The sequence below is a fragment of the Alternaria infectoria genome, assembly GCF_024043175.1.
Source record: "Alternaria infectoria strain BMP 0036 chromosome Unknown scaffold_13, whole genome shotgun sequence".
NCBI classification, from domain to species: Eukaryota; Fungi; Ascomycota; class Dothideomycetes; order Pleosporales; family Pleosporaceae; genus Alternaria; species Alternaria infectoria.
In genome coordinates this window covers 629,378-650,182 of record NW_026250702.1, presented here as the reverse complement: position 1 = coordinate 650,182, position 20,805 = coordinate 629,378, and the positions used below count along the sequence as shown (strand labels likewise).

The following is a 20,805-nucleotide window of genomic DNA, read 5'->3' as shown; positions in this document are numbered from 1 at the left end:
ACTGCAAGGTACACCCGCTCTCTCTTACGATCTTGGCAGCCACCGTTGATGGTGGCTGGTTGGAAGTCTGGGGGATCGGGAATTCGGCATGACGTCATGCGGCTAGCGGGTTTGGGACATGGACACGTACGTACTGGTACCTGGGCACGCGATCGCATGATGGAGGGGTGGCGTTTGTTTGTGATGGGATAGGGGTATTTGGATAGCAATGATTGAATCATGGTTACATGTTTTGGGTGTGCTTGAGTGAGATGTGTGTGATGTCTACTTCTGCTTGATGCTGGTGCTGTCTACATCGCGTCGTCTCAGCCTCATTGCCTGTGATGGCAAAGCAGAGCAAAGCAGGCATGCAACTCCGGCCTGCATCCCTGCCATACCGTTTCAGCCCAAAGAGCCTCAATGCAAAATACAAAACAAGGCGTGAGAGCTTGCGTGCGCAATTACCATGCCAGGTGGGAGTACGTAGAATACCCTTGGCAATGACGTAGCCGCCCACCCGGTCAAAGCTCCAGATCACGTAGCTCTAAATAGCCCCTCTAAAGCTTCCCCTCCATTCCCTCACATCACTCGAATACCCATTACACACTCTTCTCTACTTTACTACAACACTCAAACCACGCAAACTGGTTTCTTCGATCTTCAAAGAACCACACACACGAGATACCCCACGCGAGAAATCTACCAAAATGGCCCGCGGCAACTCCCCCCAAACCCAAGTCTTCTACAAGGGCAGCTCCGGCGACCAATTCTGCATCTTCGTCGAGAGCGTAGAGGAGCTTCAGAAATGGAAGGCTGATAGCACGATTCCCATGGTTGACGTTGTGGCTGGGTGGAAAGTGCTTGTCCCTGAACACGGCAAGCAAGGTGTCCTCAACACGGCTAGCAAGCAGCAGCTTGAGAACGAGTTTGGTAAAGATGCCAAGGAGGATGATATTTTCAAGAAGATTCTCCAGGAGGGTAGTGTGCAGAGCTCTGAGGTATGTTGATCCTTTACCCCGCGGATGTTGGTGAAGACGGTTGCTAATGTGTGTGTGTGTGATGAATAGAACTCGGAGCGCATCGGTATCACCAACGAGACCCAGGGCGGACGTCAGGCCCACTAAACGCTTCGTTGCTGCTTCAGCTTCAGCTTCAACATGAACGACGAACGATTTCTTTCGATATGATATCATGATTTAGGAAGATGGGAGGGTGGGATAGCTCGGCACGTAATACTGCTGGCTTGCAAGGAGGGCAAGGCATAAACAGCCTTGCCTGCATCCTGCATGTTTGACAGGCATCATAAATGAGATGAAAACCTACAATAGCGTCGGGCTTGAAGTCGAATGTGTGACGTGATGCTGCCTCATCTGTGATGTGAGCGCGGTTGTGTTTAAGTGGTGTGTAGGTGCTGGTGGTTTATGATCTACAACTGCACCTTGGTGAACTTGAACTAATGGTTCCAGAACTATTATGCCTACACCTTCGCCAACCGGACTATTGATCTTGCTTAATGAGCTTGGTGGTAGCCACGACTCTGCTCTCCTCCTATATTTGCTGTTGCTCGTCTTCAATGTATTCTTTCGTTTAGCACTGTGAGATCGGTCAATTGGAAAAATGCACTTCAATCCGTATACCGGATTGACGGGATATACGGCGCTCGTAGGACATGATGAGTGTGGTATAGACCTGGAAGAGGTGTTGGGAGAGAGGGAGTGTGTCGGTGGTTGCGGTGTGGTGGCAGGATGAGATGGTAGGTATGCGCGGCAATCTTCATCATTGAAGATCTAGGTAGAGCATGTCGCCAGCAACGGTCCGTTTTCGCTTCTTCAGACTCTAACGTTTCGATGAATGGGTGGTGATTGTAAGGCAGGAAAGCAGATCTACCGACTACATCAAAATGAAAAAAAAAATGCAGAGTTGGTAACTTGACGTCGATGTAGCCTCCAGGGCGTTCAGGTCTTTCCTAGGGTGACGTGGGAGTAAGTTTGTCGATATTGTAGTACGATGAAGACCACAATGCGTATGTAGGTATCTTGCCATGCAATGATACTCTCCAATGGTCACAAGGTTTTACAGATGCAGTCCCTGATAGGTAATCCAGCACAGATGCCGACCCTAAACCGGCTATTGATTGCCTAGCGCAGCACGACCATCTATCACTAATCCGTGAAGCGACCGAATACGGGAGGCAAAGTGTCTTGGTGGAGTCGCGCGCCGAATGTTGCAGCACTAACGAGTCTTCTAAAGAACACGAAGGACCGATGGAAGGTGAGGTTGTGCCGAGGTTGAGCCTACTATGTCCTCACTCTGTCAAGCCAGATTCTTTGACATTTGACATTTGGTTGATGGGATGTCGTGTAACCTGTCATGTTGGAAATGAATGCACTGCCGCGTGCAATGTTGTGCGCAGTACCAACATCTCCTAGTTACACAAAACGTCTACCTGTAACAACAATGCACTCTGCACCCCCCAGGAAGATGACAGCGTAAGGCCCGGTAGATCGACAACACCTGCATACCTTAATAAACCCAAACAGTGCCGCGCCGAACATTCCGATGTCCACACCCACCGCATAGCCGCAAATACGAAGTTCGCGCGAAGCCACCAGAGAAAAGGGTGTGCATGAAGTCGCAGTCCTGACGCAGGGCAAGCACGCCGTCTCTGAACGGTGTCGCAAGGCTGAGCGACCTTTTTGGCGTGGACACCGTATTTAGATTCTTCCGCTTGCAACATCGACCTCGGGACCTTTTCCCCGTGCAACAGGACCACCAGGCACGTCATCCGCATAGCTCAAACACCACCATCCGCCGTGATACGAAGCGCTCATTACCGACTATTGGTCGATCCCAGCGCCTTCGCTGTCATGGAAGCGATGTAGACACGGGATATTAATCATGTTATTGCTGTGTTGAATAGGAGCCGCGGAGGAGACAATGACGGGACGGTGTGGTTCAACATGCGACGCTCTGAAGCGAGGCATGGCAATTGGGTACAAAGCGCATACGTCCTACGACACCTGTCTAATATAGCAATATAAGAGACGGATATCCGCAGGGTTGGTGAGAGACAGCGAACAGTTGTAGCGCACGAGGGCGCGGAAAAGCCGGTTTTCTGGCTTGAATCATGCGAGCGAGCGTGCGAGTGTCCGCGACGGTTGCAAATGGGGGGCGGCGATCGCTCGTATCGCATCGCAGAGCGGCTGGTAGGTAGGTAGGTAGGTCACTCCTGCGCAGCAACAGTCGCAGTCGGTGTTCACTCTGCGGGCTCCAACAGCTTGCGCATTGCAAACCTCCCACATTCAAAGAACGCGTTAGTTTCACTCTGCCTCAGCCACAAACATCGCCGCATCGCATGGGATCGCCATCGCCGCCCTGGTACCACCTCGCATCGCAACCTTTTTTGCCTGGCGCACGCTGATACGAGGGCGAGGGCGGCCGCTCGGGCCTAGTGCAAGGAACGTGAGCGCCGCTGTGCATGGGTTGATGGTGGTGATGGTATTTCCCGATGACCTCACCGTGACCCGCCCAGCCTCTCGGTAACTAAACGAACGGACTGCGAGCAACCGAGGGGGGCGTGACTGTGGAGACTGTAGTTTAATTGGATCGAATGGGGTAAAGTTTGCTTGGGTGGGTGCTTCGTTCGGTGTATATCCTGGATGAGCGAGACTGGGGCGTGCAAACGGGCGTGCGATCATCGTGCAGTGTCTTTCTCCCTTGTCTTGTGTCTTTGAGTTTGTCGGCTGGCACCTGCTTGCTTTCTACACTCTCGATTCTTTCGGGACTTTTTGCTCGCTTCGCTCTCTCACCTTCATCTGCTCCACTATCGCCGTCGCGCGAGTTACGATCTCGAAATCGACTGCAAGGATAGATCGAGCTTTTCTGGTATCGCCTTTTCACCGAGCAAGGGACCCTTCTGGTACACGCGCATTATGCCTACTCTCAGGTGGATGCGCGCTGCTGCTGTTGTTGCTCTTGCGACACACGCTATTGCTCAGAAATGCTGTAAGACCTACTTGACCTCATCGCCGAGCAACAACTAATCGAACAGACTACCCCAATGGCGAAGAGGCGGCAAAATCAGAAAAGCCCTGCTCGTCAGTAGAGGGTTCTGCTTGCTGTCCTGATACCTGGGAATGCTTGGACAATGGTCTCTGCCATTTACCGGCCGGCAACCTGTACGGCAGATACAGCTGTACGGACAAGGACTGGAAAGCAGAAGGCTGTGCCTCGAACATGTGCACAATCAGTAACGGCGGTAAGTACCTCGAATTCTCCAATTGATCATTGCTAAGTTCCAGCAGATGTGAAAGCTGTTGGAGGCGAGTCGATCACACAATGCAAGGACCACGATGACCAGTGGTGCTGCAACGCAGACGCCGTAAACGTAAATTGCTGCAAGGAATCACCATCGCCACGACCCTTCTTCGCGCTGCAGGATGGAAAGGCGTATGCGACCATTGGCCAAAATCAAGCTTCGACTGCTCCCAACCTTGCGACTATCACCGGTCTGGCGCAGAGCGGCGGTGGATCAGGAGGAGGAAACCAAGCATCGAAGACGACAGCAGGAGGCTCTTCAGGATCTCCCTCTACCGACGCCCCCAACTCCGGTTCTGCAACCGCAACTGCCGATGACGCCGCGACCACGCCCTTCAGTTCCGTCATTCAAAGCCTCTCCACAAGCGCCGGCGGCGGCGTCGTAACAATCCAAAACACCGTCCTCGTAACCCCGACCCCAACCGCCGGCTCCAGCACCTCCAACAACGACTCCTCCTCCTCCAACGGCGGCTCAAAATCCAACCTCGGCCTCATAATCGGCTGCGCAGTCGGCATCCCCCTCGCCCTCGCCCTCGTCGGCATAATCTTCTGGCTCCTCCGCAAGCGCCGCCAACAAAAAGCCAACCCCTACCATGACCCTTCCTCTGAAGTCGAGGGCGACAGCCCTCTTGTTGGTGCAGCAAAACTCAACAAGAGTAAGAAAGAAACATACCGCAACTCGCGCCCTGCAACCGCGGAAATCGACGGGAACCCAATTGGCGCGGGGCGCGCAAATCGCGTGTCTGAATTACCGTCTGGAAACGGGTTTCAACCGGGTCATCAGGGCACGCCTTACGGACCCGACGCCGTTGGAATCGGAGGCGGAAACGGCGATCCGAATCGTACTACTTGGGATACTATTCCTCCGCAGTACTCACCCGCACAAGCTGCTTTCACGCATCCCGAGGCTATGGAGCTGGCGGATACAAGCGTCAACCCTGTTCTTAACGAAAAAGGACAACCGTATCAGGCGTATAGGCCGCCGCAGCCTGTGGCGGAGCTGCCGAGTGTGACGACGCCGCCCGAGGATGTGGAGAAGCAGATGCATCATCGGTAGAGCGTGGATATGATATTGGGTGGGGGCGTTTTGGGAGTATACACAAAGGCATGGGATATGAGGCATTTCGGTCTTCTTTTTCGTTCTTGAAGCAAAATATAGGGATGATACCATGCACGGTTTTGCTGTGTGTAATGAGTACGGTTTTCTTGAGAAGGGAGGTAGAGGGAGATGGGGAGGGAGATAGTGATCTAATCTTGAAATGTGAGTTTCACGTAACTACCTAGGTATGTTGAATCTCCAAACTTCCGATAGACCTCAATCTTCTATCTTTTCGCGTTTCAGTCGATTATTGTGCAGTGTAACTACGTTGATAACACCACCCATGTAACAATCGTGGATCTTACGCAATATATTTACGCTCAATATACTCAGATATCAACCTCCCTTTTCGGTGAGCTTGATGAGGAAAGGCGGTGTGTGGGGAAAGGGCAACGAGTCATGGGCCGAGGCGGCATGTCGTCAGCCCTTGAGCCCTTGAATCTCGACCCTGAGATGCGATAAACGTGTCGCATCTGCCATTGCTTCCGACATACAGACTACAATCATCATCCGTATATCTACACATACTGTTAGAGTGTTACACCTTCCTCAAGAACCATGATACATCTCCCGGACGAGCTGATCCTCCACATCATTTCCTGTAAGCATCCGTGCCCATCACGCGCATCCCCCACCCAGCCCTGACCCTCCCCAGACCTCGAACCCTCGGAGCTCGTCGCCCTCCAACACGTGTCGCGCCGCTTCCTCAACCTCTCACGCGACAACAACCTCTGGAAGTCGCTATGCTTCACCCACTCAACCGCTGAGCGCCGTCGCCGCCGTCTCGAAATCACCACCGACATCGACCCCCGCCTCGCCGAGCTGATACGCGCCGCTGACACTCTTGCCAACACCTTCGATACCTCTGTACACGATGAAAGCGCGCCAAGCGCTGAGTCACAGCAGGAGCGCAATCAGGAGAAGCGGAGGCAGGCGCTGATTGCGAATTGGGATCCTAGTTACCCTGACGAGAAGGTGAATTGGTACCAGGACTTTATACAGCGACATGCCGAGCAGAAGATTAGCTGGTTCCAGGATGCTGGGACGGAGGAGAGAGATGAGGGTGTCATAAGGAGAGAGGCTACGGGTGCAGGTATTCTATTCGACGAAGACGGCCTAGCAGACAAGCTCATCGCCCCCCTCGACGATGGCAGTATCAGCATCTGGGACGCCTCAGCGAGCAGCGACCGACAGGGCAAGATGCTAGCGAAGAGCGACATCGGGCTGCTACCAGGCAGAGGCTCAGACCTCGACTACGACACGCGCCTCACACAAAGCCAAGCCATCATGACAGAAACGGGTGCCGTCGAATGCGTAAGCATCGACAGCAAACTCCACAAAGGCTTCTTCGCCGTCAAAAACGCCCTCAACGAAGTCGATCTCAACACCCTCCAAGTCGTCTCACGGACGCCGTACCCCTTCCCCATCACCGCCCTCTCCGAAGCCCACCACCGCACCCCCCTCACAGTCGGCACAAACTGGACGCTCCACCTCCACGACTCGCGCAAACCGCCCGCACCGCCTTCCTCCGTCCGCTGCGAGCTCATCGGCGGCCCAACAGACAGCGACTTCTCGCGCCTCGACACCGGCGACTTTGACGGCCACGTCTCGCTCTCCCAGCCCGGTGCGCTGTCTATACTCCACCTACCTACAACGCGCGACTGGGATGGAAACGGCGATATCTGGGTCGCAGGACGCTTCACCAGCATGTTGAACTTTGACCGGAGGTCTTTCCCGAGACTACGCGGTACTGTGCATTCTGGCGCAAGGCTATCGTGTATCACAGCTATACCGCATCCCTTTGTACCACAAGATCTGAGACTGGGCCGTCCGTATAGCAGTCCGGCATTGTTGCGCGAAACGAAATCGACACGCGGGTATACGTTGATCGCAGCGGGTGAATACAAAGGCAAAGGCTCGCTCGAACTATATGGCCTCTCGAATGAACCGTCTCGTTCCATCAACTCGAGCGATAGCCGCACGACGCGCAACCAGAAAGCGTATTATCAGAATCGCCAGACGGCTAGTAGTTCCAAGCTATTGGCTGTGGCGCCGCAGGGCACGAGACTTGTTTTCTCAGACGGAGACGGGAATTTGAAGTGGGTTGAAAGGGATGGGAGTACGCCCGTGCGGCAGTTTAATATTAATGATTTCCAGAGGGGCAAGGATGGGGAGGCTGTGATAAGTGGTTCCCATCATCACAGTAGTCTTGTGAATGCGACGCCGGACGAGGAAGCGGGGTGGGGGGATATTGTGCAGAAGATCTTGCCTACGACGAACGGCTCACTGCTTACACCTTACTCTCCGGCTTCTTCTGGGACTGAGTCTCTCGGTCTGAATAACCTTGTTCTGTGGACCGGAGATGGCAAGTTGGGGCTGCTGGGCTTTGGCAAGGAACCGCCGATGGCGAGGGATGTTTTTGAAGATGCGCTGGAGAGGCAGGGTGATGGGGAGGAGGGAGGGGAGAAGATGAGGGAGAGAATGTATGGGGTTGAGATGAGGAGGGCGTTGGAGCATCAGGCTAGGGAGTTGAGGTGGTTGAGGGGGTATGGACTGTGAATAAGAAGGTTAGAACATTCACTCAGAAAGAGCCTGGTTTGTTTTGTGGTTCCTTGGGGGCGCCGGTGCCTGGTGGTACTTAAGGCTTTGCTCCTGCCTGGGTATAAGCATTGTTCGTTACCTTGAACGGTTCTCTACTCAACCACCGAAAATGTCAGTCAACGCTTACGCCTCACCTGTTGCTCCCGGCGACTCGAAACGCGCGAACCCAGACAAACACTCCTTCTTGGAGCTACCAGGCGAAATCCGTAATCAGATTTACGATTACGTGGTCAAATCTCCGACACCCCTTGAAGTACGATATCACGGAATAGAACCTTGGACTTGCGATCTGGGTCTATATCTCAGCGACCAGTCACGCATTCCGACAAGTCTCTTCCTCTCCTGTCGAAAGCTATACCATGAAGCTGCTTCATCTTTCTACGCCAACAATACATTTACCCTGGAACCGGATGTCAGACGTTCAGCATACCACTCCTACGCTGAGATATCTAGCACCTTAATCACTCGCTTAGGCACTCAAGCCCGATGGCTCGCCAAGATGGAACTTGATGTGAGCTCCCTAGCAGATTACCGATATCGCAGATGTGACGAGGGGCTTGGCTTCGTATTCAACGATTGGACCGAGCTTTTCGATGTTACTACTCTCCTTCGCGCTATCTGGAGTCGAGACTCGCCGGTGCTTGTTTCTTTCACCAGGTCGCCGAATCCCAGTACTTTTGAGTGTGACGCTACGACCGTGGCTGCTATCATCCAGTCCATCTGCCAGGGCCAACTTCAACTCCGTCGTTATGGACAGCAGCTGCGCGCGGTTGCGCTGAAGCGAGATGGATCTGGCGGGATACTCAACTGGGGGACTACTCCGGCTACACCTCAGCCATGGCAATGCCCAGGTCGTTTCCAAGCGAACCCTGATTACCTGACAGACTTCACCGCTGAAGACAACGGTTCACTGCTCAAGCTTGTCTCGCAACGTAGCGAACCCTTAACTTTGCTAACCCTGCCTGAGTCTATTCAGGACCGCATCTATAGCATGGTCGTACATCCCACCGAGGGTACACCAATCGATCTCGACCACGACACGAAATTCGATTGCGGACTCATCTACGTCAACAGACACTTCTACCGCACTTGGCGCGACAAGTTTCTCTTCGAGAACAAGTTCGTGTTGACCATGAGCACAAAGCAGCTACAAACAACATTCGACGACTTCGGCCATCTCCGGACCTTCCTCCGTAAAACCTACATGCCCAAGTCAACCTACTCAAATGGAGAGCCAGACACCATCACCGCGAGGATCGTCATCCGGGACAAAGCGAATCCACAGCCCGGTCCATCGTACATTCTTCGATTTGAACTCGAAGGCACGGCCTCGCTGGCCGATGTGCGTATCAATGCGTTACCATTCGTCATGGAGACGTCGACTACGCAAGCATCAAACACAGTCACAATCCAAACTTGGACGACGCCTGGCACTGACGGACCAGCAACCATGACTGCGTCTCATACCATGACACTCCACCAGCTGCGACTCAAAATCGTACTAGCGATAATGCACCACGTGTATTCCATTCCAACGTACAACCGAGACGAACTCCCAGATTTCTGGATCAACGGCTTCGGAGACGTCGTCCCGACTCCTCCTCCTCCTCCTACTACCACTACCACTAACACTCGTGTACCATGCTCACCCACCGGAACATGGCACCCAGCCTCCACACTCATATACAACGCCGACTGGGACGAAGACAACTACTCCATCTCAGAGCTCCATCCCATCGACTACGTTTACCGCAACAACGGCTGGGGATTCCATTCTGGCTGTCGGTATCCATACAGCATCCATTGGCAGCTTTTTCCGTTTTGCAGGCGGACGAGGGAGGTGCTGCCGTACCTTGTGCGTTGTTTGGATGAGGCGGGGTTGCCTGATGACGATGACGGGATTTTCGGACAGTAAGTAATGGTTGTGAGGTTGTGAGTTGTGGGTAGGAATGTGCTAATTGAGAATAGGCTCAGAGATACGGTTGTGTTGTGTGAGTGCGACTGGGGGTATTGTCCGCGCGAGGAGAGGGATAGACAGTTTTATGAGTATGGGTTTTAGGGATTTGGGGATTAGGGCTGGTGGCTACGTCGCTGGATTTGAGGCTATGGGTTAAGGCATGACGAAGGTCGGCGGATATATCGCAGGTGGAGACGCAAATCAGCTTTCATGAGTAGAGTCTGGAGAATTCAAAGCGAGGATGTTGCGTGGAGCGTGCTGGGAGATTGTGATGTATGCTTACTAACTAGCGTTGTCACGTCGCGTTCGGAAGCAAATCAGGTCTGTAGGCATCACTTCGACACTTCGATTGTCGACAAACCTCACACGTCGCAATCACCAGATGTCGCTTCCTGGAGTAACTGATGTGTTGCATTCCTGTCGACGATCGTGCGCATATATGTGCGCTTCATTCGCTGGTCTCGCGGGACGTCGTTCATGCCGACATCCTCTCTGTGGACGATGCGGCGGCCCCGAGGTTGCGAGCTCACGATGCGAGATCTGTGTCACCGGCGGCCACCACACACCGAAGGCATTGCAGTGCCTTCTGTGGTCTCTTTTCCCTTTAACATTCTCTGCTAATGAAATAGACACTCTCGGCTCGGCAAAGTCAGGTCGCCACTGCCTTCAGGGCCCTGGCGCCTAGCGTACGTCTGGGTTATGTACACCCAAGCTTTACCTGAAGGTGCGAGAACTACCACCAATTTGACCAACGTCTCCCCAGGTTCCTGGAGATCTCAATCGACTCAGCCTCCAGCAGCGCGATGGACGACCAGATGCTCCTTCCCCCTCTCGCGCGCGGCGACTCGAAGCGCGCTGACCCAAACAAGCTCTCGATCCTCGATCTACCGGGCGAGACTCGAAACCAGATATTTGGCTACTTGCTCAACTTTCACGCCCCACTGGATATATATCACGAGAGAAATCGTTTGGATGAAAATGGTCGGCTGCAAATGCGTCTCGGCTGCGGCGTACGGATTCCCGTAGCCCTGTTCGCATCGTGTCGGACGCTGTATCGCGAAGCAGTTTCCGCCTTCTACTCTGGTAATACCTTTGCCATAGGACTCGACGGCGGCGGTATTCTCTACCCTATACCATTCAGCCGTGGTTATAACTTTCCCATGGGATCCAACAGCTACTACTCTCCGAGTACCGCAGCCCCACATCGCGTTCCCATCGAATTGCCTGGCGCTTTCTTCGCACATCTTGGTACGCAAGCGTGCTGGCTTAAGAAGATTGTGCTTGACCTCATGGATCTTCCGAACGCAAGCTTTTACAAAGGTAGTTCGCTCAGGTCGCTTCCCGAAAATATTGCTCATGACGATGGGCTCGCATTATTCAAAATCACGCCTGTCCTACGCGCTATTTGGAGTATAGGACGGGATATCGACTTCTCCTTTACCCACAGCAAGTGTTTGCCAATCCTAGGCCCCTCGGGTTTGGCATGCAACGCCCCAGCCATGAGCGCTATGGTTCGCTCTATTCTAGAAGGTCAGCTACGATTACGAACATACGGTCGGCTGTTATGTGTGGTAGCCCTGGACCGGAATGGCGCTGGAGGTATAGTCGGTTGGGGCACCACTAACCCCATATCGTCAGACGCGTCTCCCACACGTGGACAAATCTGCGCCGACATGTATTTCGTTTCTAGTTTTATCGCCAAGGATGGTGGCCATCGATTGGAAATGGGCAAGCGAGAGAAGCCGCTGAATCTGCTAGACTTCCCCCGCCCCCTTCTCGATCGTATCCTCAATATGGTCGTGCACCCTAGTGAAGGCTTTCGAGTCAACCTGGGCAAAGATAACAAGATCAACTGTGGTCTCATTCACGTCAATCGGAAACTTCATAAGCGGTGGCGCGATGAAGTACTCTTCCGGGACAACCGCTTCGAGTTAGTCTTGACGACAGACTGCACGCGTACCGACTTCGATCAGTTCAAGCATTTGCGAAGATCTCTCAGGAAGACGTATGATACTCGTACCACCTATGTCGAAACGCGGACTCTTGTTGCCGGCGCATATCTCAAAAACAAAATGCGGTATACTCTCAAGTTCAAAGCAAATGATCCCATCTCACTAAGCGAAGTCCGCATCAGCATCCTCCCCCTGGTCATGGAGACGTCTACTACTCGTGGAGACGACACAATCACAGTCGAAGTCTGGGCTAGGAACAGCGAGGGGATATCCAGCCTAGCTAGTTCACATACCTTGACAATCCACGAGCTGCGCGTAAACATCGCTGCCGTCATAATGAAAAACTTTTACCTGACAGGAAACAAACTCGTACCAGACTTGTGGATCAACGGATTCGGAGAAGTCGTGCAAGTCGAGGACGCCGATGAGAAGATGCCTGTCTCGGGCGAGGCTTGGGAGCCAGCTTCGGAGCTTACAGATTTCGATAAACACGGGTTCAAGGTATCGAGGTTACATCCTATCGACATTCATTACCGAGGTAATGAGACACCAGCGAGGCCTGTTGTTCATTTTGTAGAATCTCAATTCTTTCCCTTTCGGGGAGAGGTCAAGGAGATTCTTCCGTACCTCATCAAGAGTATTGAAACGACGGGAGGGCCGTGCAGGGACATGTTCAGTCGGTGGGTGTTTACTTGCACATGATCGTTTTTTTGTATGCTGATGAGTTTCCAGGTCGATGATGACGCAACCATTTCATTACAAGGAGATCCCGCACCACGATACGGACTACGAAAGTGACGATATGGACGCTGTAGAGTAAGCTTTGAAGCTTACGAATGGGTAACGGGTTATTTGAGGGTATGTAGATGTAACCTCTATGGCGCGCGACAGAAGACCGTTGGTTTGGGCCACGGCAAGGTGTACCGCGGTATGCGGACTCGGAAACACGAGTTCAAGAAATACATAGCAAGAGAAATAATACGGATAACTCGATACTTGCAAATTCGCGCGGCCCTCGCAACAGGGGGTGCACCATCCTTGTAACACGCGTCATTGCGCTGGTGCCACTCTTGGACCATCGCTCTATGACTCCACGGTGACTCCGCAATTGTCATTTGCGACACGACCTTTTCATTCACCGCGCTCAAAGACACTACAAGTCCAGCCGTTAACTACAATCAAGTGATTTTGATGGAAGAAGCCTTCGATTGAAGTAGTGATCTTTTTACATCTTGCTCTGGATGAAAAACAGGTGCGTCATGTCGCACCGCTGGCAGATGACAAAGCAAATGCTGGGTACCCAACAGCGTCATCTTGTTTATCGCGACCCATCGTCTTTGCGCATCTACGCTCATCGCCTACAACAAGTCTGTAGTGGTTGCGATCTCTCTCATTCGGGAGGCCCGTTTCGTTAGGATGGCTCTGCTAAAGACGTAAGTATCAGCTTCTTCCTTGTCCTACATTTACTCCCACCTCTATACGCATGCAGCCACTGACAGTGCAGCCTATGGGAGTCGGTTGTTACCTAAACATGTGTAGTTTCACTGAGGAAAGCCAGGTCCACATCGCGCCCGATGTTGGTGCCTAGTGTTCTCCAAGAAAGTACTTGAGGTCTCGCTTCTCATACCGTAGGGCCACTGTCGCCACCTCAACCACCTTTCGCTCAACTGCCAAAAATGTCGGCTCAAGGCTCAACTGAAGGCTCACCTCCAGGCTCACCTCCAGGCAAGGCTTACAGAGAGTTTAAGGACCACTATGACGTTTGGTTCCTACCAGCATCCATACTCGCGATGGACAACTTCCACCCTGCCTCACCCCTCAGTCTCGGAGATTCGAAGCGCTGCGATCCAAACAAGTCTTCGATTTTAGATCTACCCGGCGAACTCCGCAATCATATCTTCAGTTATCTGGTTGAGTCTCGCACACTAGTGAGCGTGGGTTTCGTTACTCAACATCGCCCGTCCAACGATATGGATATGCGACTTCGTTTTGTTTCTCGGGTTCACCCTCCCATGGATCTCTTCACGTCGTGCCGAACGCTGTATCGCGAAGCAGGTACCATACTCTACTCAAACAACACATTTCGACTTTCGCGCCATCTCCCCTTTCCATTTGACCTGCCTAGCTCGTTTGTCGAAGTACCACGAGAATTCTTCAGCCGTCTTGGATCACAAGCGCATTGGCTGCGTAAAATTGTCTTAGACCTAGATCATCTAAAACCCAGGGACTGCTTCAGAGGAGAAGCTCGACTTGACAATGACTTCGAGGAGCAAGAACGGGTGTTCGATGAGAAACTGGAGCTGTTTGAGATTACGCCTCTTCTGCGGGCTATCTGGCGTCTTGAAGCTGACGTGGATGTCTCGTTCACCCAGCCATTTGGTCCTGCTAAGTATCAGGGTGAGGAAGTTTTCCGGTGCCACGCTTCATCAATCACTACCATTATGCGATCCATTCTACAGGGTCAACTGAAGTTACGGCAATATGGAAGGCTAGTCGCTGCCGTTGGTCTAAAGCGAGATGGAACCGGAGGAATGATCAACTGGGGAACTACAAATTACGACTATCGGGGCGCACATCCGCAACTGGTTAGGATTCTTCCTGGCCCTGAGCACATGTCGAGCTTCGTGGCGGAGGACGATGGGTCCCGACTGGAGCTTGTGAAGAGCAATGAAGCTTCTTTACTCGGTATCCCCAAACGCATACGCCGAACCATCTTCGACGCGATCATCAACCCTGATGATGGCATAGCCATCGATCTCGACAAAGAGACCAAGTTCAATTGCGGGTTGCTGCATACCAACAAGGAAATCTTCGAGACTTGGAGGTCGCATTTCCTGTTCCACAACCGCTTTACTCTGACGATGGCAACAAGCGACCTCCGCACTACATTCCAGAACTTCGATAAGCTGAGACGGTTCCTCCGCAAAACGTTCAAATCCGGTTACAGCCGTGAGCCGATGACTGATGAGTCGATGAGGACTATTGCAACATCAGGCAGAGATCGTCCAGTTGGCGTAGACTATGTCCTCAGGTTCAATCTGAGTACTCCAGCCACGCTGAGCGACATCCGTATCAATATCCTACCCTTTGTAATGGAAACCTCGACTACACCACCGCATCATGAAGTAACAATCCAGATATGGACCCCCACACCCGACGGCTCCACAGCCATGACAGCTACCCATACTATGAACCTCACCAGACTACGACTAAATGTTATCAAAGCCATTTTGGACTGCGCATTCACAGGAATATCAAATAAGTCCTACCTACCCAATTTCTGGACCAACGGCTTCGGAGACATCGTTGAGACTGTCCACGATTCGGTTGACGACACGGGTGGAGCTTGGGAGCCTGCCTCCGAGATTGCGCTCGGCCTGACGGTATACCACTTCGTTCGTACTCTTCATCCTATAGATCGGGACTACCGGGGGTGCGTGGCAGATCCGACGTGCGAATACTATGACGATACGCAGTTTTTCCCTTTCCGGGCTGACAAGAAGGAAATTATGGTATATCTTATGAAAACTATGGCATCTTATCCTGATTACTTCAAAACGTAGGTTGCGATTTCACGTGCTTCTTTGATAGTCTGGGTGGTTTTACTAACAGGGTGCAGGTTGAAGGCTCCGCCGCTTTCTTGCGCCTGCGAAGATGACTGTCCGCTTAGGAAGGATGATGACGACGATTCGAGCGTTCTTGACTGGCAGTATCTTGTGGCGTGATGAAAGTTGAATGGGGAGGCAGAATGGACTTTGCCAGACGTCTGATCACCTTCTATAAGGAGGAGATGAGATAGGCGCCTGCAGTCTACGCTGGTCTTAGAACAAAATTTACCTACGTCTAAAGGCAATGTATACTTCTAGGTAACTCTGAGAATGCGTCATCTAGTTAGAATGACTCTTCGACCCGTTAGCTATGACTCGAAGTCGGTGACAGTGCGGCTGTGATTCATGGACATGAACTTCATCATCCAACGACATCTCGCTGCATTTAGTGCATGTCATAGCTATGAGTGTATGCGACGCCCGAACTATGGGCGTTAGACACAGGCGTGTACTTCCCTCTGCTTCCAAACTTCCTCCATCGATGCTCTATATATCTTCTTAAGTACAGATATATACCATGCGCGCTACTATAATATCTCACAACAGTGAGCGATCAAGCCCTACAGTACCCAATACCCCATCTTTCCTCGCCCTCCCCGCCGAACTCCGCAACAAAATATACCACCATATCTGCCACCGCCCCTCTCCAATCCGCCTATATTTCTACCAAGATCCCAGAAGCAACACGCCCAAACCAGTCGTGCCATATGCATCTAACACCACAATACCCACCGCCTTCTTCTTAACCTCCCGACAGATCAACGCAGAAGCATCATCAGTGTTCTACTCCACCAACACCTTCCTGCTGAACCGAACAAGCAAATTTGCTACTTTCACGCGCCCGTGTTTCGTCAGCGCGCTCGTCAAATTTTTTGATACTCTGGGTTCGAGAGCTGGGCTCGTGAGAAGTGTTGTGTTTGATACTTTTACCTTCCCAGATAGTGTATTTCTCTATACTTATCTGGACAGAAAGGCGAGGGTCTTTGATACTAGAATGGATGTTGTGGAAATTACGGTGTTACTCCGGGTGGCTTGGAGTCGCGGTCTTGACTTTGAGATTAGGCTTATCGATGTGGATGATGTGGGTGTGGAGGGAGAGAGGGTGGAGTATTGGATGGGGAATTTTGAGAAAGAATGCTCTAAGAAGATTATCAGTGTCGTCAATGCACTGCTCGCGGGGCAGTTGGGGCTTAGGGAGAAGAGCGATGCGGTGCGTGCCGTAGCGATTAAGAAGGATGGCTCTGGAGGCTTGATTTGTTGGACTGACGCTCCCAGTGAAGGTCAGAAGACTACATTGCCTCGTTGCCAATGCGTCCCAATGACCAAGTTCACTGCAAAAAGCGGAGGCAAAGAATTGGAGCTCGTCACTTTTGCCCCTCTCTAGCTTCGTGGGAGTAGCATCTTTGACGTTTCACTCTACTCGCAGGATCAAGGCTGCAGCATTGCGAGCAACCGTATGGGAACGCCCTTCCCCCTGTCGACTAGGGCTCATTGGAACAGCAGTACTCTCGCACACACTCGGGCTCTCGACCAATCGCATCACCCAATCAACCTCTCGGGTCAACTCCTCGATCCCAACAAGAGGTCAACATGCCTCCATATACTATCCCCTCGCCTATAGCCACAGCAGGCGAATCAAAGTCGATAGACCCCAGCAGACACTCTCTAGTCAAGCTACCTGCTGAGATTCGAAACCAGATTTATGGACATCTCAGCCAATACTCGGAGCCGATCATAATCGACCTCGATCTCTCCCCAGCCAGAGACGTCTATAGATTTTATCTTGGTGCAGGATTTGAAATGCACAAGGGCCTATTTTTCGCGTGTCGGACTACCTACCTCGAAGCAGCTTCATTGTTCTACGCCAACAACACCTTCGTTATCGTTCCGGCCAATCTCAAAAACCGTGGTACCATCGAATATCTTCTAGGTGTCTACACTGGATGGCTCCGGAAACTAGGGTCTCAAGTGTACTGGCACCACAGGTTCTCCATCGATCTCTCTACAGGCGTCTTGGACAGACGTATAAGCTTCAGATTGTACAACCAGCAAAGACCCGAGGCTTTCAACATAGGACACTTACTTCACTTCCTTTGGGAATATAGCCTTAACATAGACATCACCTTCACTAATACCGTATCCGCAAACGACCAAAGACGTATGTTCGATCCTACAACGATAACGGCTATTACAAAATCGATTCTCGAAGGCCGACTCATGCTCAAGGCGTCTCGGCGTCATATCGCGTCAGTCGCAATTGACTACGATGGCACCGGAGGCGCATTCGGCTGGAGAGAGGCTGATAACTTTGACCGCTGGCCTCGGGTAATGATACCTGCACACGATCAATACCATAGGTTCACCGCTGAGGACGGCGGGCGACGGCTCGCTCTGGTCCGTCGAAGGCCGACTTTGATTGTCCGGCAGAGCTCGTAGAAAAGCGAAGAACAAGAGAGAATGGGGTGTGGCGCATGGAAAAGGGAGGGTGTTGGTGGGATAGTGGATCGCGGTGCGTAGTCGAGTATGTAGCTGGGCTGACGTAATTACACGATTTAATGAGAATTTGTTCTCTACGGCAGCATAACGGTCCTTTGATGCGCGCATGTCGTCGTGATGTCATTCTGGGGGTTCCCATTCGTCTGGGTAGTGAAGTCGTGAAGGCCACACCCAAACCTGCACGGACCAAAATGGTCATGTGACAGAAGGTATAGCCTTGGGTTGGGCGTGTGGGCCAAAGCATTCACCCAAGTTCGGACCCCCGACTCTGCTTCACGACGCGTTCAACCACAGTATTTCTCTCCCCGCATCCAAGCCAACGCAACCCCATCAGCGCAAGAATCCCAACCATGCCTAGAGAGACTGCGATACCGACGACACGGCCTTCGGTATGGGACAGAGTGCGAAACAAGCGGTGGTCTCTGTTACGAACAAATTCCAGACTTTCGTTAGACGATGGTAGCGTGCGACCGAAACCAGGAGGGCTCAAACGAATGCTGAGCTCACGTTTGGGAACGAGCGTAAAGACTCCACGGCCTCGGTCATCCTGGGTATGGGGGAAGGGAACTGTCCACGGTGCATCAGAAGAAGCGGTACCATTGACTCGCTCGAGAATCTTCCTACAACGAACAACTTCAGCCACCACCGTGGATCGAATACGGCCGCCGAGTCACTACGTCGACTACAGTAGAGTCCCACTTGCTGGTGACCGCCGACGACCTTCACCGAAGAGTAGTATAGTGGCTCAAGCTTCCGAAGGAGTAACCCTCGCGACCGTTTATAGCGACGACGGCGAGCCCTCGGGACGCGAATACGACCGCCGAAACTTCAAAGCCATTCGAGGCATATCGCGCGCAGCCCTGGGGGAAATGGTACTCGATCTCGTCGATCCTGAAAGGAAGTTGTCCCCTGGCAGCTGTCGCGTCACACATCGGACGGAGGGCTCGTTCCACCATGCAATTTTTTTGACGGTTGAGCGCGATGATGAAACTCCGCAAGAGTATGTTCTCAAGATACCTGCACACGGCACACCGAAAGAGTGGGGTATGAACGACCGTATGATGTTGGAATGTGAAGCTCAGTTGCTGAAGCATATTCGCCACCATACAGACTGTCCAGTACCAGAGATTGTCGCATACGACGGCGGCCTACAGAATGCTATAGGGGCGCCGTACATACTCATGAAGAAGATCAAAGGTATAGCGGCGACGGATCTGTGGCTCGGTCAACCCTACAGAATGTTCAAATCTGACGATCTACACCTTGAGGCCGACGACCCTTCTCCGGAGGTCGAGCAAAGGCGCGTTACCTTCCTGCGCTCTCTTGCACAAGCTATGAGCCAACTTGCGACACTCGAGTTTCCGTATACTGGCGTGCCTAGCTACGGGTGTCCGGAAGATAAGAACCCAAAGTTCATCGCACCGGCCTGGCGGTGGCACTGCAAGATGAACATGGAAGAGCCGACGTCTTATGGATCATTTGCGTCCAGCGAAGCCTTTTTCGCTGCTGGCCTCGACAGGCTATGCGAGCCTGAGGACTCTCTCGATAGCGATGGGATGACAGAACTTGGCGTTCAAATAGTGATGCGGATCATTCTGTCTTCTGCTCCGTTCAAACCGTCAACGCCACTACACGATGGAATCTCTCAGGCCGGGTGCGGTAGCCATAGCGTACCGGTGCGCGAAACATTTGTCATCCGACACGATGATCTCGACCTCCAGAATATCCTGGTAGATGATGATGGTAATGTGACTGGCATCATCGACTGGGATGCTTGCGCAGCGGTGCCACGCTGCATTGGCTACACATCAATGCCTACCTTTCTTCGTCGCGACTGGCTCCCAGACTACGGCTTAGGTCGGCTGCCACATATGACTTGGGCCATCGAGCGCTACCGCGAGATATACGCCCAGGCTATGAAGGAGTTCTGTCAGCCTTCGGATGTAAACCTCACACGCAAATCCGCGATGTATCAGCTGGTGTTAGCGGCCTTGGACAAAGACTTTCGGTGTAGGGATGTTGTGAAGCTGCTGCTGAGGGAAATGCCTGAGTACAGACGTGTTGATGTGAATTCGTTTTGTCGGAGGCTGGGGCAGGGTTGGCCGGCAGCTGAAAAGGCGTTGAGAATGAAGATGGCGGAGTTGTTGAAGCCGGAGTGAAAGCGATCCGTATGCGCAGCCTGTATGACGTCGAAGGGTCTTCCAAGGGATTTATTACTTTATGGTATTCGAACCATGTCAATGCCATCTCGATGGCGATAGAAGATGGCCCCGAGATTCCACGTGCTGAGTCCAAACTGTCGTTGCCATGGGGTCTCTTATCGCAACGACCGCAGGCTTATCAGTGCTCAACGTCATCGGTACCGAGCACGTGCCGAGCTCTCACCCCTACGTCCCAACGTTCTTTCTCGCGCACAAACTTCAGCCAACGCATCGTCAGATCCGGCCCAGACACACCCCGCATCGGTGAGAGTCTTCAACGTGCGATAATAGTATTGCCCCGCAACAGCCGCCAACAATCGATAAACTATTTCTGTGCCACGCTTAGGCCAAGTCGCGTTACGGTGCGACCAAGACGGATGGCGGCTGTCCAGCTTCTCAGCCCTATCTTACGCGAGCCTCTTCTCGTAAAGCTTACAGGCAGGATCGATCTAAGTATCTCACGCGGTACATGATGAGGCGATGATACATCAACAATGTACCCTTCGAGAAATAGCACTACCACACCTGCAGGTGCTGCCGTATCATCGCGCGTCCTTGTCCGGATGTAGTACCACTCGGTGTAATACAATGGGTA

At 52.5% G+C, this 20,805-nt stretch overlaps 7 protein-coding genes across 7 annotated transcripts; all 7 read left to right on the top strand.

Moving 5' to 3' along the window:
* Nucleotides 1-445: 445 nt before the first annotated feature.
* On the top strand, nucleotides 446-986 carry J4E92_007720 (uncharacterized protein; the record flags this gene model as incomplete). Its single annotated transcript, XM_051499083.1, has 2 exons — nucleotides 446-452; nucleotides 532-986. The coding sequence occupies 2 exons, from the start codon at nucleotides 446-448 to the stop codon at nucleotides 984-986; spliced, it is 462 nt and encodes a 153-aa protein (XP_051350818.1).
* A 2,993-nt stretch (nucleotides 987-3,979) lies between these two features.
* On the top strand, nucleotides 3,980-5,353 carry J4E92_007719 (uncharacterized protein; the record flags this gene model as incomplete). Its single annotated transcript, XM_051499082.1, has 3 exons — nucleotides 3,980-3,984; nucleotides 4,230-4,237; nucleotides 4,284-5,353. The coding sequence occupies 3 exons, from the start codon at nucleotides 3,980-3,982 to the stop codon at nucleotides 5,351-5,353; spliced, it is 1,083 nt and encodes a 360-aa protein (XP_051350817.1).
* Nucleotides 5,354-5,953: 600 nt separating this feature from the next.
* On the top strand, nucleotides 5,954-7,954 carry J4E92_007718 (uncharacterized protein; the record flags this gene model as incomplete). The annotated part of the gene is made up of 2 exons (XM_051499081.1): nucleotides 5,954-5,996; nucleotides 6,051-7,954. 2 exons carry the CDS (start codon nucleotides 5,954-5,956, stop codon nucleotides 7,952-7,954), a joined length of 1,947 nt encoding a protein of 648 aa, XP_051350816.1.
* Nucleotides 7,955-8,839: 885 nt separating this feature from the next.
* On the top strand, nucleotides 8,840-9,911 carry J4E92_007717 (uncharacterized protein; the record flags this gene model as incomplete). The annotated part of the gene is made up of 2 exons (XM_051499080.1): nucleotides 8,840-8,847; nucleotides 8,987-9,911. 2 exons carry the CDS (start codon nucleotides 8,840-8,842, stop codon nucleotides 9,909-9,911), a joined length of 933 nt encoding a protein of 310 aa, XP_051350815.1.
* An 845-nt stretch (nucleotides 9,912-10,756) lies between these two features.
* Nucleotides 10,757-12,725, top strand: J4E92_007716 (uncharacterized protein; the record flags this gene model as incomplete). The annotated part of the gene is made up of 2 exons (XM_051499079.1): nucleotides 10,757-12,585; nucleotides 12,638-12,725. The coding sequence occupies 2 exons, from the start codon at nucleotides 10,757-10,759 to the stop codon at nucleotides 12,723-12,725; spliced, it is 1,917 nt and encodes a 638-aa protein (XP_051350814.1).
* An 856-nt stretch (nucleotides 12,726-13,581) lies between these two features.
* J4E92_007715 (uncharacterized protein) lies at nucleotides 13,582-15,468 on the top strand (the record flags this gene model as incomplete). The annotated part of the gene is made up of 1 exon (XM_051499078.1): nucleotides 13,582-15,468. One exon carries the CDS (start codon nucleotides 13,582-13,584, stop codon nucleotides 15,466-15,468), a length of 1,887 nt encoding a protein of 628 aa, XP_051350813.1.
* Nucleotides 15,469-18,359: 2,891 nt separating this feature from the next.
* On the top strand, nucleotides 18,360-20,168 carry J4E92_007714 (uncharacterized protein; the record flags this gene model as incomplete). Its single annotated transcript, XM_051499077.1, has 1 exon — nucleotides 18,360-20,168. The coding sequence occupies one exon, from the start codon at nucleotides 18,360-18,362 to the stop codon at nucleotides 20,166-20,168; it is 1,809 nt and encodes a 602-aa protein (XP_051350812.1).
* Nucleotides 20,169-20,805: the final 637 nt, after the last annotated feature.